The sequence below is a fragment of the Grammomys surdaster genome, unplaced genomic scaffold, assembly GCF_004785775.1.
Source record: "Grammomys surdaster isolate TR1022 unplaced genomic scaffold, NIH_TR_1.0 170, whole genome shotgun sequence".
Taxonomy (NCBI): domain Eukaryota; kingdom Metazoa; phylum Chordata; class Mammalia; order Rodentia; family Muridae; genus Grammomys; species Grammomys surdaster.
In genome coordinates this window covers 8,809,272-8,829,031 of record NW_021604618.1, presented here as the reverse complement: position 1 = coordinate 8,829,031, position 19,760 = coordinate 8,809,272, and the positions used below count along the sequence as shown (strand labels likewise).

The 19,760-nt window shown below is 36.4% G+C and overlaps 1 protein-coding gene across 1 annotated transcript in view; it reads right to left on the bottom strand.

Annotated features, from left to right (window-relative positions):
- The window catches only part of Cstf3 (cleavage stimulation factor subunit 3), a 77,552-nt gene that overhangs the window by 44,900 nt on the left and 12,892 nt on the right, over positions 1–19,760 (bottom strand). The window contains exons 2-3 of the mRNA XM_028766911.1: positions 14,064–14,165; positions 13,846–13,941 (exon numbers count right to left, since the gene is read on the bottom strand). Coding sequence (XP_028622744.1) covers positions 13,846–13,941; positions 14,064–14,165 — 198 coding nt within the window. The remainder of the gene's footprint in view (positions 1–13,845; positions 13,942–14,063; positions 14,166–19,760) is intronic.

The following is a 19,760-nucleotide window of genomic DNA, read 5'->3' as shown; positions in this document are numbered from 1 at the left end:
TGCTTTTCTTTTTTTTTTTTTCTTTTCATTTTTTAAATTTTAACCATGCCATACTTAGGTTCCCTGTAGGTCTTCAGGTACTCCAGAGGTATCCACGTATTTCAGAAGACTTCACGACAGCTGTGGATTCTATTTAAAGCTAGGTTTCAACTTTTGATACTATGATGAAAAAATAACAACTGGTATGCTTTTATCTTAATTTCCATTTCTTCGAGATCTGTCTCAGTGTACACTATATATTTTTTTCATTAATAAAATGCATATTACAGGACTAAAGAGGTGGTTCATTGGTTAAGGGCACTGGCTGCTCTTTCTGAGGACCTGGGTTTAGTTCCTGGCACCCGAACAGTGGCTCACAGCCATCTGTAATTCCAGTCCCAAGGGATCTCACACTCTCTTCTGTCCTCTGTGGGTACTGCATACATGTTTACACATAAATACAAAATATTCATACATATAAAAATAGATGTTAAAATGCATATAGCAGAGGCTGGAGAGATGGCTCAATGTTAAGAGCACTGGCTGCACCTCTAGAAGACTGGAATTCAATTCCCAGTACCCAACATGGCAGCTCACAACTGTTTGTAACTGGAGTTCCAGGGGATCCATCATACCAGACATGTATGTAGTGCACACATTTGTGCATCCAGGCAAAATATCTATACATATAAAATAAAAATTTTAAAAATGTATACAGCAAATGAAACTAGTTCTTTTTTGTGCAAAATAAATCAACTTAGAAACTGTCAATGGATCAGCTAGACAGACAAAGTAGTTTCTTTAGAGTTGGGAGCTCATATAAAAACATTTTTCTTCTCTCAAAATATATGACTTTGGGATATTAATTCATGTTTTTCTCAGTCTAAACAAATACAACTCAAGCAGATAGGAGTTTTTATAGTCTTTTAGTTTTTACCACTTGAAAGTAAAAACTGAAACCAAAGGAGTAAATTTTTAGTATCATTCACTCTGTACCTATAGCTATGTAAAAAATCTCTGAAAATATTCAGGTGTAAGGCTTGAAAAATACAAAATGCCCTTTTTCTCACCCCAACCTCACCCTCTAGCTAGCTAGTTCTTTCTTTCCTTCTTCTTTTCGTTCTTTCTTTCTTTTCCCCTCTTCCCTCCCTTCCTCTCTCCCTCCCTCCCTCCATCTGTCCCTCCCTCCCTTTCCTTTCTTCTTTTCTCTTTTGAGACAAGGTCTCTCTGTGTAACAGAGCCTTGGCTGTCTTACATTCACTTTGTAGACAAGGCTGTCCTTGGCCTCACAGAGATTCAACTGTCTGATAGTGCTAAGATTAAAGGTGTCCACCACCATACCTAGTCCTGCCCCACCACACAAGCTTCTTAAAGTATAACTACTACGTGACTTTCTACCTATTAAATACTGTGAAACATTAAAAGTACAATTATACAGTTCTTCAAACTTGGAAAACAGAATTAAAGTTGTACAGTTGCAAAATACAATGGCCTTTTAGAACCAACTCAACAGTAGTTTAAGGTATCTGAGTGAAGGAATTTCCACTCTCTGAGATACAAAATCGAACATTCATTAGAGGCCTAATAAACCATAAATCAAGAGTAATAGGAAGCCAGTATGGCAGTGCACAGATATAAATCCCAGAATTTAAAAGTCTGCATTAGGTATCAAAGTCAAGTAACTAGAAATGCTGATATAGCTTCAATAAATGTGGGATGTTCATTCCCCACAGAAGACTCTTTTATAAAAGACAGAAGTCAAACCTTCAGTTTCTCCTTTTCCTTAAAAATCTCCTATCATTAACTTCAAATAACTTAAAGAAATTCTCACTATATACTCCACAGAATTTATCCTATCAAAAACTTATTCTGCAAGACATTTCTACTAACTGGGAAAAAGATATGACAGCTGTTTAGCAAGCAGGTATCAAAAGGCTAACCTAATGGTGGTAGAGGCTTATGTGCAACTCTTGGAAGGCACAAGTAAAGAAGACATACTAGTATACTATCATACTTTACATTCTCTATATTGGTATCACTTTAATTATGATCCCTGTCACTAAAAAAAAAAGAGGGTTTGTTATTCTTATAAAAATGTGGAATGTTACTTGTCTCACATCAGTGTTTTGGGGTTGTGAACTTGTCTAAGACCCCCCATAATTAGACATCCAAATTCAAAACTCACATAGTTGGGATTGAACATAAGACGCCTTCTCTAACTAAACAGAGAAGGGGGAGATGCCAGAAGCCAGGACCCTCGCCCTTACCCTTACCCCCTACCTTTCCCCACCTGCACAATGTCCTCTGAAGCTTGGCAGCTGCAAGATCCTGCTTAGCAACTGCAGATAGACTCAAAGCAGAGTACCATGTCTTCTTAAGAATAGCAGGGAGACCATAACTCAAGCAGTGTACCATATCTTCTGAAGAACTGCAGGTAGATCATAATTCAAGGCAGTGTACCATATAGACCATGACATGTTTCAAGGCACAGGCCAAGAAGATTTTGTACTTTTCCACCACCTGGACCCTCTTACCCCCTCCCCTTGTAAAACATGCTATAAAAAAGCATTTCATGTTCAAAAAAAAAAAAAAAGAAATTAAAAAAAAAATGTGGAATGTTAAGAATATCCACAGCTGGAGACAGTAGTAGGACACAAAGTCCTGGGTTTAACCCCTAAGGTTAAAATAACAAATGTATTCTCTCCAATTCTTTGAAAGACTTATACAAACAAATGAACAACAACAAAAAAAAACCTGAAAGATCTGACTGTCCCCTTTGGGTACAAAGTTCTTTTCAACTATTTCAAATTAGAGCCATGCAGGTACAGGTAAAACCTATTAATACTCACATCCTGAAGAGGTAAATGTCTAAAGAAAAACTGGGTAATCTCAAAAGTAGTTATTATCATCACTTGGAGGGTTTATATAATATTTTCTTATCTTAGAGATAAATATGAGAGGCTGAGTGGCCATAGTGGCTCAAGCCTTTAATCTCAGCATCTACAAGGCAGAGGCAGGTGAATCTCTGAGTTTGAGACTAGCCTGGTCCACAGAGTTTTACAGATCAAGTTCCAGGATGACCCACTCTACAAAAAGTAACCATGTCTCAAAAGAAAGACAAAGTATGAGAGAAAAGTGTTTACTTTGAGAAAAATAGTCACAATCTTCACTTGAAAAAAGTACATAGGAGGCTGGGAGTGTTCACCTAGCACAAATAAGGCCTTGCATTCAATTATCTAGCACTATATAAAAGGGGCATGGTAGTTCATACCAGTAATCACCTTTCCCTCAAATCAAGTATTTACAATAAAGTTGAAAAAAAAAAGTATACATAATAGTACAAAGAAATTTTGAGCTAAGAAATTTTATAAAGCAGGTTGGATATAGTGACTCACATCTGTAATACTAGCATTTGGGAAGCTGAGGCCATCTAAGGCTATTAATAATAAAATGTTTTAAAAGTAAAGCAGAATTTGAGGCTGCATGTAAATTATTGTATTCGGATAGCTTCTAAAAGATTTGCTGAAAATTCTTTTAGAGCAATTTTGTGGTTAACTACTTTTTAAGTGCACCTAAAATTCTCAAAGTCTTACATGAACACAGGTAATAAAAGAAAATCTAGCAAGAAAAAAATCAATTAATTACTTAATTACTTATTTAAAAAGATTTTGCCTATTTATATTATTTGTGTACTATCTGCACGTACACCTGTGTGCCGGAAAAGGACATCAAATCCCGTTATAGATGGTTGTAAAGCCACCATGTGGTTGCTGGGGATTTCACTCAGGATCTCTGGTCTTAATTGCTACTCTCCAGCCCATGACTAATTAACCTGCAACATACTTACTTTCATACTTACTCTCAGTTTTTTTTTCTTAGTAGACAATGATTAAGAACCCAGATTAGGGGCTGGAGAGATGGCTCAGTGGTTAAGAGCACTGACTGCACTTCCAGAGGTCCTGAGTTCAAATCCCAGCAACCACATGGTGGCTCACAACCATCTGTAATGAGATCTGATGCCCTCTTCTGGTGTGTCTGAAGACAGCTACAGTGTATTCATATATAATAAAAAAATAAAACTTTTAAAAAAAAAAAAAAAAAAAAAAAAGAACCCAGATTAAGGAACTAGGATTATTAAATTTAAATCCCTAGCTTTGCTTAAGCTAAGTATCTCAAAAAATTGTATACCCATATATCAAAAAAGGTAAATTATGACTAACCATAACACATAACAAACAAGATACTTATTAAATGTTACATAATTTTTATTTTTGAAACAGGATTTCTCTACATAGCCCTGGCTGGCCTCAAAAATCAGTGATCTACCTGCCTCTGTCTCCGAGTGCTAGGACTAGGGCATGGCCCACTATGCTGGCTTAGAACAGTTCATTTTGGGTACTTGGAATTTAATCCAAGGCTACAGAAGGAAAATCCCACTGAGCTACATTCTCCTGCTCATGTCAATCTTTTTAAGACAAAGTCTCTCTAAATTGCCCAGACTGGCCTTGTACTCACTCTGTAGACCAGACAAGCCTTACCCTCCTGCCTCAGCCTCCCAAGTAACTGAGATTACATGATCCTCTAAATGTACCTGTGCTCATGGACTGAAAATAGGCAACAAAAAATTTTCACTAGTACCGAGTATTCCTTTTTCTGTATCACCCCTTAACAAGAGTGTAAGTGTTTCTACAGCAATTATATTGTAGTAGGTAATTTAAGCAAATCAGAGAAGAAATAAAAGCATATAGAGAAATTGGAATATATATAATGAAATATATTTAAGTTACAGACTTGAACAATTGTGGACTTGGAATCTAGTACCTCCATGGGTATCAAGGGATGACTATTACAGTAACTTATTCTCCTGTAGTAACAGTTGTCTCCAATGCTTACTGCCTCAGTTTGCTAACCTGGATCTACTCCTGGAAGCTTCTAGCCGTACAATCTTATCTAGGCCTAGGATGTTTTCAGCCTCTGGGACTGTTTAAATAACCTCACCCTTATTTGTTCTTTCTCAACTCTTAACTGGCTATTTTAGCTCAGCTGTTCTGGCTCAAATTCCTCTCCAAGTTGAATGTTAACTTCTCTCAGATTCTTTTGAATTGCTCTGCTTGGCCTCAAACTAACTTTGGCAATATGTTCTTATCTTCTGTTCCTTCTCATTTTCTGGCTAATTTTATCTTCACCTGCATCTAGCTTGTTCAATCTATGTCTGTAAAACTCTCATAGTAAAATTGCCTACTATTACTCCAACAAAGAAAAAAAATCCTTTTCTGCATGCCTTAAGTACCCTTCAACTCAAGAACCCTCTTCTTCCTTTCTTGGGTTTTCTTAAGTTTCACTCTGTCAACTGGTTGTTTGCTTGGCCTTTTGACCTACTGTCAAATTGAGCTCTTGGGTTAAAGGTGTGTGTTAGGTCTGAGGCACACCACAAGAAACAGATTTTTCCAGTTCACTATCGCGGGGCTCACAATGTAATTAAATATCCTACAATTGACTACAAGGGAAATGTTAAAAACTAGACAATCAATGCAAAGAATGTGCTGAGAGTGTTTGAGATGTTCATCCAATTTAAAATTAAATTAATTTCAAAATAAGTTTAAAATACACTATAAAAATAGTTTCCATTTTAGAGGCTTGGTGATCTAAACCTATAATTCTAGTACTTGGGACAGCTGAGGCAGAAGACTCACCAACTTGAAAGGCAATCTAGAGAAATTAGTGGCCCCCCACTTTAAGTGCAAAAATCAGTTTATGACACAAAATCAGATTAAACTTATTTCATCTGTATGGGTGTTTTGCTGGCATGCTTATCTGTGCATCACCTGTATCCCTGGGACCTTCTAAGGCAGATCGCCTGAAACTACACTTAAAACAGTTGTGAAGTCATATGGGTGCTGAGAATTGAACCCCCATCCCCTGAAAGAGCAACCAGTATTAATTGCTGAGCCATCTCCAGTCCTTACAAACTTTAATTGCAATGTAAAACAAAAACTGATAACCAATGAAACTGGTGCACAAAAGAATTAAAGGAATGTTTTGTAAGAAACTTAAGTTATGATTTAGTAATTAAACTATTAAAGAGTTTAAGTTAGCTACTATAAAATGCTGTCACTAATTTTCTACAATTTAAGTGATTCTCTAATAAAACACACTTCTTTGAAGCTTGTCAGATTCTAAAGAATTTGATATTAATGTTATGTTGACTTTTAAAAATTGTTGAATATTGCTGGGCAGTGGTGGCACACACACCTTTAATCCCAGCACTTGGGAGGCAGAGGCAGGCGGATTTCTGAGTTTGAGGCCAGCCTGGTCTACAGAGTGAGTTCCAGGACAGCCAGGGCTACACAGAGAAACCCTGTCTCAAAAAAACAAAACAAAAAAAATTGTTGAATATTAACTTATTGTTAATAAGCGGAAGCATGTACCACGGCACACATGGGGCATTAGTTTTTATTCCAGCTTGTGAGTCCTGGGTACTAAACTCAGATCTTCAGGTGGCCAAGTGCCTTAGCCTGGCTGAGGCCTCTTTGGCTATTTTGGGGGTACAGGGGTAAACAGGTCTAATACAACACATGGCAGAGTTTGGCCTTCAACTCATTTCCTGTCTCTCCATCCTATGTGCTGGAATTCTGGTAGACAGCACTATTGCTGGCAAGTTTTATTAAAAAAAAAAAAAAAAAAAGGAACAAGGGCTGTATTTCTAGTTAAGGGATCCAATATCCTCACCTGGCTTCTACCAGTTACTGCACTTGTGTGCAAAACCACACACAAACATATAGACATAATTTTTAAAAACCAACAATAAATTAAATAAAAAACCTCTATATAGGTACAACAGCTCATACCTATGGAGGCAGGCAAGAGCAGCTTAATGCTTGCCTAGATCTATAGAGTACAGCTGTCTAAAAAGTAGGGTGGTGATGGTGAAACCTAACTGAACGTACTCCCACCTGACTGACAGGAGATCTAATAAATAGCTACAGCACCCACACGCCTGAGAGACACTTCAGAACACTTCTTGACTATGTAAGAAAGAGCAAAGTTACCATTCTTACAAGGACAGAAAATGTTAAGCCAGTAATAAAAACTGACCGTTGCCCTCTAAGGCCTCAGCTCTCCAAAGTGGCAGCTAGAAACACTTATTTACCATGAGTTCATTGTCAGAACATCAAATTACAAAACTGGGTACACAAACTCAGGCCTATGGCTCCAAAGGGTAACAACTTGATGTACTTATGTGTGAGGGACCTAATTTATCTTCTTGATCTACAATTTATCCTTGAAACAATATTCTCCTTTGCTCTAAATATGGCAATGCTCCAGCATTTAAGGTGTGGAGTAATAACAATACAAGATCATTATCATTGAATCGTCAACACTATTTCTTCAAATCCACAATAAAAGGATTCAGAAATTACCATCATTTAAAAAAAAAGTCATCTCCTATGTGTGAACTTTAAGATAAAGAAAAACAATGTCATAGGTTATATGAAAAAAGTATGATTTCCTATCTACAATGTCTACAATCTTAGGAAGTAATATTTAGATTTATGATTAAAAACAATAACTTTAGGACTTTAACTTTTAGCATTACAACACATTATTTCAAAACTACATTTCAACCTTTGCATTTGTCACAAATGTCTAAAGAACTATTGATCAACACCTCCAAACAGGAAATCTTCCTTTGGAGGACAAAGGCATACAAAATGGCAACTTACCCACATTATGCTTTCCTGAGCCTAAGAAAAGCAGGTGGCTTTTTTCAACAAGATGTAGTCAGGGCAAACATTCACTATCTTTGCAAATGGCTGTGCATTTGCAAATGGATAGAGGAGCATCCACAGTATTTAACCTATTACACTAGCCAACTACTTGCTTCCTGCTACGAATTTTCTAAGAGAAAAACAGTTCAATAATAAGCTAATTCATTATTGGCCACAACCACTTAAGAGTGCAGCTTTTTACTGAGGCATAATAGCATCTATAATGTCAGCAACTGGGAGGCTGAGGGAGGACAGTAGTGAGTCTGAGACCAGCCAGGGTTTCAGAGTGACACTGTCTCAAAGTAGAACAGGACCATAGAGACGATAAAGCATAAAATTACTTGCCATACAAGTAATGGCAACCTGAGTTCAATCCTTGAAACAATCAGCAGGAAGGAGAGAACTAACTCCCAAATTTTCTGACCTCTGAATGCTGTGGTACTCCACATATACAATAATTAAAAAGCAAACTTAATTCACCTCAGTGTGGTAGACTATGCCTGTAATGGGAGGACCTAGGATTGAACTCAAGCAGTCAAGCTTGTGGGTGAGTGCCTACATCCTGCCAGCTCAAAGTTCATTCAAAACATCACCAAGTGGCACATGCCTGTAATCCCAGCATGCAAGAGTCTGAGGCAGGATAATTAAGAGCTGCAAGGCAGTCTGAGGCATCACGTCTTTAAGAGGGGAAAAAGAAAAGGGGGGGGGGTTCCAAGGCCCTTTTACTTTCTAATAAAGTCAACTGCTACGTGTTCATAGTTAGGGACCTTGAAGTCTTCTGTGTGCTGAAATTATTTCTACTTCCAAATATGGAAGCAGAAATTATTTCTACTTCCAAATATGGAAGCTGAAAAGACAGTATCATTGAACATTTGAGCAGTTTTACTTACTCATAGACAGCATATTGGGGTATATCTCACTTCTTGGGATGAGAGGAACCCATATACCAAAATTATCCTCCATAAAACACACAATGCACACAATGCACACAATACACACAATACACACACACACACACACACAAGCTAGATATGATTCGAAGGTTAAGAGCAACAGAGTGGCTCACAAAAATTTGCAACTCCATCTCTAGAGAATATGATGGCTTGTTCTGACCTATGAACACTCACTAGGCATACACATGATGCACAACATATACATACATACATACATACATACATACATACATACATACATGTAAAACATTCCTAACACATAAAACCTAAATATCTTAAAAATACAATTGATTTTATTTTCATTATGTGTATGTATGTCTGTTTGGGGACCGTGTACACATGAGTGCAGTTGACACTAGAATTCAATAGAGATCACCGGATTCTCTGGGGCTGGAGTTACAGGCAGTGAATTTCCTGATGCCAATACTGGAAACTAAACTTCTCTACCACAGTTACACTTGATCTCAAAGGCCTATGTCTACATTCTGAGTTTTAAAAAGTAAAGTACTATGTTATTCCACAAAGGTGTAAATTTAGGCTAAAACACTAATATCTCCAGGAAAACTTCAAACTAAATGATCTGTGAGTTCTAGTTCAATTAGTTTTAGGTTTGTACATATATCATAGATCTACTTAGTCCTTTCCTTCATTTTCAGATTATTTTTTGAGTATTTGACACAGGTCTTTCTCATTGTAGCCCAGACTAGGATGAAAATTACTAGCAGCACAGTCTGGTCTAGAACTTGTAACAATCTACCTACTTCAGACTCTTAAGTGCTGTGAGTACAGGTATGAACCACTACCCAGCACTTTAATTCTGCTTTATAAGTTGAAAAATCTAGGACTGATGAGATGGCTCAGGGAGGTAAATCTGCTTGCCCTGCCACAAAGTTTGACAATCTGATCCTGATTCCCAGTCCCTACATGGTAGAAAGAGAATTGTCTAATGACCTTCACAGGCAAGTGATGGCACAAGTGTGAGCATGCATACACACAGATAACATGAAGTTAACGTTGAAAATTTTAAAGAACTTTAGTTAATTAGCAGAGTACTTTACCTAAAAACAAGAAATGGCTAAATGTCAGAGAAAAGAATCTTTCCTAGATGATATAAATTATAGGTTTTATTTAAAGAAACTATTATCTAAACATCTATTTATTATATTTTGCAAAGTTTTAGTATAAAAAGCCTTGGTTCACAGGAGAAAAAAACTATAGACTGCTAATAATAGTGACAACACTTAAATATCAGTGCTACACCAGTGGGTGGGGAAAAGGAAAAGGATACAATAAAACTTAAAAATAATTTACTATTTGTAACAGTAAGTATGCAAATACTTCTTTCATTTGTAAACAGTACTATAATTAACCAAAGCACTTTCAGATATCTGTTCATTGTTATGGTTGCAAGTAATTTCTATTATTTTTCTTTATATTTATGCATTTGTGAAACAATAGAATAAGAAGAATTTTAGAGTAAAATCTGAATAATCACACAGACATGGACCAACATTTATTACAAACAGGAAAAGTAGATCTAAAGAGTACAGATTTTTAAATATAGGGCTATATAAAGCTGAGTAGATACAAAACATTGTAATACAGTTATTTAAAGTGCTATGTAAAGGCATTAAAACAGAATCAAGAATGGAGAAGTTTATTTCAATTTAAGTCACTCATGTTTCATCCTGAGTTCATTTCCATTTTCCAAGTAAGGTTATTTTGAGAAAAGTAAAAAGTGTATTTTAAAACCTACTATTTATAAGGAAAGAAAAAACAAGTATAGATCAAAGAACTCACATTTAAATGTTTAAATGAAAAGCCACCAACTCTCTACATGCTTTATTAAATCACAGCTTTCACAGACAGCAAGGTGTATCATTGCTATAACCAGCAGCATAATTTCTTCCTCCTTCAGCTACCAATGAGAACATCCTTCCATTCGAAAAGTCTTATGAATGTGGCTCAATTCAAATTACTTGGAACAATAAAATATTGTACCTTACATGTTGTCACAGTGATCACCTAATTATGTGAAAAGCTACAGAAACCACAAAGAGGGAGAGAAAGTTAAGGGAATATAGCAGTATTATGTAATGTTCCTCAATTCCATGATAACTTAAGTCCTCAAGAAAGGTAGCTCTGTAAAGAGCACCAGAATTTAAAATTTAAAAGAGACTCAATTCTGGCTAAAAGACCCTAAAATATTGAACAAGAATAAGCTGTATTTCTTAAGCTGAAAGAAGACTAGAATTCACTTAAGACATTATATGCAACTCCGTAAAGCTGTAGATACACATAATGTTTCTTTGACATAAAAACTAGGCAGTCATATTTAGACACTGCTCCTTATAATGCACTATCATGTTTATTTCTTGATTTTCTTCTAAAATTTTCTTCTGGGGTAGAAGTTACAAAATGCAAAAGAAAAGCAATGCATTTTGAGGATAAAAATGATCCTAAATTATATATCACAGTAAGTATGTTAGTCTAATTTTCAAATTTTATAAAAATACCCAATTTGATTCTAAATGTCTACCCGCAAGGAGAATTTACCTCCAATATTTTTAAACTGTAGCAAAGCAGGAAAACAAACACTTAAGTAACAAATTAAGGATCCCATTGATGTAAAAACGTGTATCACTGTCACTGATATAAGAAAAACTTTTTTTAAAAAATAGCTGTTTAGATATACTCATTTTTAACTCATATTTCAAACTTAAAATAACTTTTTAATCTGTTTTCTTTTGTTCTTTCTGTGTTGAAACAGAATTTACAATAAATTTCCATGGGAAGCATTTTTCCTAAAGAGGCATGTTTACTAAAGATGTTTGTTCTAGTAGGAAAAAAAAAACTAATATATTTAGCTACAGATTAGTTTAGCTGAATTAAACAAATGTAACATCATAATTGCACCACCATGAAATACCGAGTTACAACAATGTATTAACAAAGCTTTATTTTCTTGAGTGTGCATACAGGATGTTTTAAAACAGTATAGTATAGTATTATAAGCACCGTAAATAGGTTATATGTCTTCAACAAAAATAAAGGTCACATTGAGTGACATGATCAAAGAAAATGTTAGCTTCTTGTGTGGGTCTAAAGATAAATGTGAAAATAAGAAGAGTAAACCAGGAAAGAGAAAGACAGCTTAGGTATTTCTGAAACCAGCATTTAATTTAACATTGTAATTCCTAAACCAGAGATATAAAAAAAGCAAACACACATATATTTGGTATCATTTTTTTCTCAATAATAGTTTTTTATACATACACATTTTTCTGTGCTTGTATTTTGTACATACATACATACATATATATATATATATTTGTGTGTGTGTGTGTGTGTGTATGTGTCTGAATGTAAAATAGCTGCAAACATTAAACAAACCAGGCAACTCCTAGCAGCTCTGAACTGTTTTATAAAACAAATCTGTTATTTAAATAACTTTCAGCCCCTTGGAATAGTGTCTAATCTTTCTCCTGCAATTCTTTTTCAGAATACAGTTTGTCTTTTATACTTAGGGAAGAAATGGGAAGGGGGAAAAAAACCTTTTTATGTTTATAAGTACAGACATTAAACCTCACTGCCAATTTCAGCTTAACTTAGCATCTGAATTTTAGAGAATTTCATAACTCAGAAGGTCCTACTTTGTTTTCCAAAAATAATTATCTTTCGATATAATCATGCTTGATTCTTGTGAGTTTAAATACAAACTAATGTGTTTGTAAAGTCAGATTAGGAGGTAAAACGAGTGCATGTGATCCAGGTTCTTGGTTTTATCAGGTAATAGGAAGCAGCAATGTCTTCAGCATATTCAAGACAGGCCTACTGAGTTTCAAGCCCATCTACTTTGATGATTTAAATATACAGAGGAACAAAATGGTTCCAGAGGGTAGGTGATAAAACCATAAAAATATGGTTTTGCGTCAAACTACCAGACTCCTCATAAGTTACAGTCTCATTCACACATACAAACCCAAATATGCAAACACACCCACACACTCACACAAGTGTTCCTGTTACTGCCCAGTTATTTCTGTTCCCCCAAAATAACACAATCCAAACTATGTACAGCTTCAGTTGAGTACACCTGAGCCTCTGTGTAAATATGTGGCTATAGGGACTATTCCGAGGAAGCACCAAAGGTGATATTGTGCTAGAGTCTATTCAGTATCACTGATGACAGAGAGGCCCAAAAGAGATCCACAGAGCAAGTTTCAGCTACAGCTGGGGTTGCAGAGTACTTATGTTGAGAATTTATATTACAAAATATTAAAAGTACTGCATAAAGTAGTAAAAATAAAAAGAAATGGTCATCATTTTCAGCTTAATGTGGATATTCCAGCTATTTCTACTTCTCCCTTCCATCCCATTAATTTATATTCTGTGAGTGATTACTTAGTGCCCCAATTGACACTTTATTACAGTTTTGACTGTTAATTCCAGTCTTTAAAAAATAAGGTTTTGGTCTTTTTCTTTAATTATAATCAAGAATGGGACATTACTCATTAACATAAACATGCCCAACTTCAAGTTAAGACAAACAAAAGGAAAGAGAAATCAGTATCACTGGGGTAAATTATGGTTAAAAAGTTTGAGTCATATTAGCTTATTCCTGTAGAATGTAAGCTTTATCATATGGCAAAATTAACTTTAAATTATTGAAGTCCTTAAACTGACAAACCATGCATTTTTCATAAAATTAAAATGTGAAATAATTATTCTCCAAAATGTTTCATTTCACCAGACATTTACAATACTCTATTAAACTAAGCCAACATTTCTGTATTTTCATATTAGTTTGTTATAGGAAAAGACAAATGAGTTCTAAATAAATGACACAGGAGGCAATAAATTGACACATGACAAGTAAATAAAAGGCTAAAGCACTCCAACACCATTGAAACTGTTTTAATGTTGTTGCAACTCCAAAATGCAACAATCATCAGCTTGTGAAAGACCCAAATTTCAAAGTCATTTTAATTACTCCTTCATACCTATTTTACAAAATAAAGGCAGAGACATTTAAATCCTCCTTGTCCTGATTATACTATGCTCCTAACTTCTTTTCTATTACTATAGTGTAAGCTGTAATAGCCATCAGATGCTATATAAGAAAAAATAAATAAAAAATTAACCTCTGCTTCAATGTACAGTTTCCAGAATCTGCCAGAACTGGGGAACTGGGCAACAAGGCGTTCGTAAGTCTTCCGTGCTTTGTCTATAGGTTGATTCTAAAAATTGAAAATCAATAAACAGCATTTACAATGTTAGGAGTATAAAAATATTATTACTGCAGAATCAAGTAGTGTGATTGGACCCATAGAGAAGGAAATGTAATCCTATATCACTAAACCTGTGCCTCTCGAATGAGAATGCTCCAAGCATCAAGGTCATATGGATTTTCTTCTAATTTCTTTTCCGCTTTCTTCACCTTCTCTGGGACATATTCAGCTGCCTGAAGAGGGAAAAAGAAGAATAACAAACTGAAGTTACTGATTTAAAAATCTCATGCCCAATAAAGTCAAGAACAAACACATCTATTCCTATATTCAATGATAGTACAAAGTATTAGAATGTCATTTTTAAAGGAAGGCATTATGTGGACTATGTGAAGAGTATACTTTATCAGAAGTTACAGGTAGGCATGGTGGTGCACGTCTTTAATCTCAGCAGTGAAGAGAAGTGATAGGAGGATCTCTGAGGGAGATCAGCCTGGTCTACACAGCAAGTTCAAGGACAGCCAGGACTGCATAAAAAGAGTGATCATTTTTGTTCAAGGATACAATTTGTAGTTTTTTTATACAGCATAAAGAAAACTATACAAAAGAGATTAAAATGTAGCTTTATTTTTAGTGTCTGCCTAGCATGCATGAAGTCTCAGGCACCACACATATTGGATGTGGTAGTTCATACCAGCAATTCTAGCACTCAAGAGGTGGAAAAGGAAAAACAGTAGAAAGCTATCCTCGATTACATGAGCTCTATGCCAGATTGTGCTATATGACACTTGGTCTCGGGGTTGGGGGGTAGAGAGGGGTGTGCTACATATAGATGAATGCAATGAACAGAAAAAATATATTAAATCAGGCATGGCTGCGTGCATTTGTAATTCTAGCATGGAAGAGGCTGAGGTTGGAAGAGCATGAATTCTAGGTATCTAGCCTGTCCTAAAAAGAAACCAAGATACTCATATTGGTCCCATTTAGATGGTGGGTATAAGAGCCAAGCCAGGCATAGTAGTATATATGCCTTTGATCCCAGCACTTAGGAGGCACAAGAAGGTAGAGGGCTAAGAGTTCTAGGCTAGCAAGGGATACATGGTGAAACTCTTAAAAACAAAACAAGAAACAGAGATAGTTCACAAGTTAAGATGTTTGTTGCTCTTAGGGCATTTCCCAGAACCCACAAGGAATGACTTACAACTACTTATAACTTCAGTTCCAGGAGATAGGAAGCCCTCTGGCTTCTCTGAGCACCTAAATATACATGCTACATGTAAACCTATGCAGATATACACATAAACATACCAAGTAAACCTTTAAAAACTTATACTCTCCAAACACCCTCACACTCCTTCACCTCAAATCCCCGTGTTTTAATAACCAGATCCTTACACATAGACAAGTGCTCTACCACTTAATTACATGCATCCCCAACTCTTCTCAGTCGTTTAATAAATTGGTTTTAGTTTTATTGCAGAAATTTTTCTTAGTGTTTTGAGTATAGTTTTCTGGTAGTTAGAGAACTTGCCAAACATTTGAGGTCCTAAGTTCAAATCCTAGCATTGCACACATGTATGCACATACCTCTTAAAAGACAAGGGGGGGCGGGTGCTAGAGTGATTCTTTAACAGTAAAGAGTATTTGCTGGTGTTCCAAAGGACCTGGGTTCAGACCTAAGCACACACATGACAGTTCACAATTGTCTATAACTCCAGTTCCAATGCCCTATTCTCTACAGGCATAAGGTACATACATGGTGCACATACATACAAGCAGGAAAAACACACACACTAAAATAAGATATCTAAAAATGAAAAAAAAAAGCAGCACCTAGTATCGAACAGCATGAATAAAAATATTATTTCACAAATTGTTTCAAATATTCCTACATATTAAAATGAAAAATTACACTCAAATGAAATCTACAAATATTAACATAAGCTCTGGATGTCCTGGAAATCAGTATATAGACCAGGCTGGTTGGCCTTGAACTCACAGAGATCCACTTGCCTCTGCCAGGACTAAAGTACTGGGATAAAAGGCATATGCCAACATATCTGGTAATGTTCCCTCTTATAATTATTAAGAACTAATTCAGTCAAGCAACAATCTAGGAAGTTTTAAAGTTCATCCTTTTAGAATAAAATTGCCTGTGAGAAATAAACTCTTTTCTTAGAAATAGATTAGCCTTAACTACTGAAAGATATGAATTTACTTAGAAATAACTTTTATTCACATATTTTGTTTTCTGAGTTAGGATCAGAGTCAGTCACTCTGTAACTGACTGGCACTGAAAGCTGGCGAACCTCCTGTCTCAGCCTCCAAAGCACTAGGATTACTGGCATGAGCCACCACACTGGTTTGAACATATTCTAAGACTTCTGCAATCTAAATCAAAATTATCCTTTACTAATATATAAGAGCTTTATGACTAGAGTAAGAAACTGAAAGAAGTAGCTCCACCCACATATTAAAACATCTAAAATTTGGTAATGGTAACAAATTAATCACTGAACCAATATGGCCCCAAAATATGGAAATAGATGGAAAAACACTAAATAATAGAGACAGCATTTTATATCAGAATGGTGATTTCCAGCATATGTAAAAAAATAACTGAAATCAATTTTTATCAAAATAAAGCCAAATTTCTACTTTTTTTGTTCACCAAGATAAAGATAAAACAAAGTTATTATTTAAAATAAGTCCCAAAAAATAAAAATAAGGGTTAAAAATATTGCTTGTGATAAAAATGTATGTTTAGCATTTGCAAAACCTTGGGGTCCATCTTTAGTACACACACACACATACAACTACGCAATATTCTGAGATGCACCTTAAGTTTTTCATAAGCTTTTGAATAAAGTTAACTAAATCAAGTTTAAATTTAGCATAAGAAAGACAACACACAGGCGGGCATGTGGTACTCTACCTCAGAACCTGGAAGGCAAAGAGGCAAGAGGATCTTTGTAGGTTTTTGAGACCAGCCTGGTCTACACGGTGAATTCCAAGCCAGTCAAGGATACATACATAGTTAGACCCTATCTCTAAAATGGAGTTTTCACTAAGCTTACTAGCATAAAGTTCAGTCAATAATGTGAAAGCCCACTGACTCAAAAAGAAAACAAAGAGAATGGAGCCAGGTAAACAGTTTCGCAGCAGAGTGACTGCCTAGAGTAGAGAAAGCCTGTGTTCACCTGGAACCACTGATGGACAAAGGGCAAATAACTTTTTAAATACCCAAAAGAAATAAAATTTATTCAATGGGATAGAAATGAAATGTTATATAACTAACATTGAAAACAGTAAGTATAAGTAGCAACATTACAAGCTCCGTAATACTGACTAAAATAAGACTTTAGGCTGGCAGGGACACATATACATAATGCATATACTTATATTACACCATGCCCCTTAGAACTCTGAATTTTCACTATCCAACGGAGAAACACTTGCTCAATGCCAAGTATGTTCTAGATGTTATTGAAGATGGGGAGTCCCTGCACTTGACAAAGTAGAGAATTCTTTAAAAAGGTTTACTACTTGAAAAACCAAGCCAGGCGGTGGTGGCACACGCCTTTAGTTCCAGCACTTGGGAGGCAGAGGCAGGTGGATTTCTGAGTTCAAGGTCAGCCTGGTCTACAGAGTGAGTTCCATGACAGCCCAGGGCTATACAGAGAAATCCTGTTTCGAAAAACAGCAACAACAACAAAACAACAACCAAAAAACAGAAAAACCAATCAAGAAAAGTTTTTTAGCCGTGCATGGTGGCTCATACCTGCAATGTTAGAACCTAGGAGGCAAAAACATGACAACTGAGTTCAAGGACAGTCTGTGCTACAAAGTAAGAACTTGTCTCAAAAAACAAAACCAACCAGGCTAGACATGGTTCAGCAGTTAGGAACAACTGCTGCTCTACCCCATTCCAATCCTTCCAATCCTAGCACCTAGATATCACATGCCTCCCAAATGCCTGTAACTCCAGCTCCAGGGGATCTGACAGTCTCTTCTGGCCTCCCTGGGAACATACCACTCCATGAAACACATAAATATTCAAAAGCAATTAAATACGTGCTGTTTTGAGATAACTTTAAAACAGTAATTACAGGCAGGTGTGGTGACATACACCTCTAATCCCCAGGACTTGAAAGGCAGAGGTAGGCAGATCTATAAGCCCCAGGCATCCAGGTAAGGTGCATAGGGGTGAATGGAAAACAAAAACAAAGACTGGAAGGAGGTGTGGGGGGTGGAGGGCATTCCTAAATGGCCTCAAATCATGGGTTAAAAACAACCTGAAAGTTGGTTCGTGGTTAGGAGCTCTTGCAACTCTTACAAAAGTTCAATTTCCAGCATCCGTATTGAGCCTCACAACTATTTCTAAGTCTAGTTTCACAAGATCCAATGCCTTCTTCTGGTCTCCTCAGGCACCAGGCATGCCCATAGTACACAGATATACATACACTCAGGCAAAACACCCATAACCACACAACCACAAAAACAAAACAAACAAAAAGCCACAAAATTAAATAAGAACTAGGCACTAAGGAGGCTGGCAAGATTGCAAACTTGATAACCTGACATGATCAACATCTGGAACCCAGAAAGGTTGTCCTCTGACCTTTATGCACTCACATATACATATCATTCATGAGTACCACACATACACACAATAAAATAATAATAAAGCATGATTAAAAGAAGGAGGGTTAAGGAAATGGTTCAAAGTTTGTCCTGCTTTGCATTCATGAGGACTGGAGTTCAGATCCCAGTACCCACCTCAAAGGAATAGTTAGCTACTCATCACTCACTACTTTACATTAAGCACAGCCACACTTACTGCAGAACAAAGGAAAACTCCTGTTTCCTAGGATATGCAAAAAAGAGATGTGGTGGCATAGATGTGACAGGGAAGGTCAAAGGCCTTTGTGAGGAAGCTACAATTGGTTTTTTTTTGCTAAATGGGCATAATCTACTTGTCAAACTGCCCTTAAATAATTATGTTTTTGCCCATATATTGGTGCTGCTGCCAGGTTTGGTCAGAGAAGCTTCTGTTTGCAATGAGCAGTAGCTAATTATCACAGACTCACGATTGGTCAATGTGTTGAGAACAAGTGACTGCTGAATGCTCAAGTTTTAAACTGGACATCTACATCACCTTCCCCAAGGCTCACTTCAGAAGAGGGAGTGGAAATGATCAGAAAACCAGAGGAAGGGGATGTGGTACAGAAAGTTGCTTTCCTGGCAGGACACGGTCACTGCATCCTAGAACATAAAGCAGCTGTGATTACCTGCATTAGGCCTGCAAGTGAGTGTGGGCTCACGAGGCATCTACGAGCAGTTAGTAGTTGCTGGGACAGAGAGACATTTTCTTTAGTGGTATAACTACTGGTAAGATGCCATGCTCCTGGGTTGGAGAGATGGCTCAGCGGTTAAGAGCACTGACTGCTCTTCCGGAGGTCCTGAGTTCAAATCCCAGCAACCACATGGTGGCTCACAACCACCCATAATGAGATCTGATGCCCTCTTCTGGTGTGTCTGAAGACAGCTACAGTGTGCTCATAAATAAAATAAATAAATCTTTAAAAAAAAAAAAAAAAAAGATGCCATGCTCCTAAGCAACTCTAATGAAACTCACCAGGCCCCATAAAGGGGGAGAGGGGAAGACATAAAGTACAGAGAGGGATTACATGCTCAAGAAGAGAATCAGAGAGAGGAGAGGGACATAAGAGGATAAAAGGGGTAAATATGATCAAAATATATACATGTATGAAAACACCACAATGAAAACCAATATGACTAATATATGCTAATAAAAATATTTAAAAATA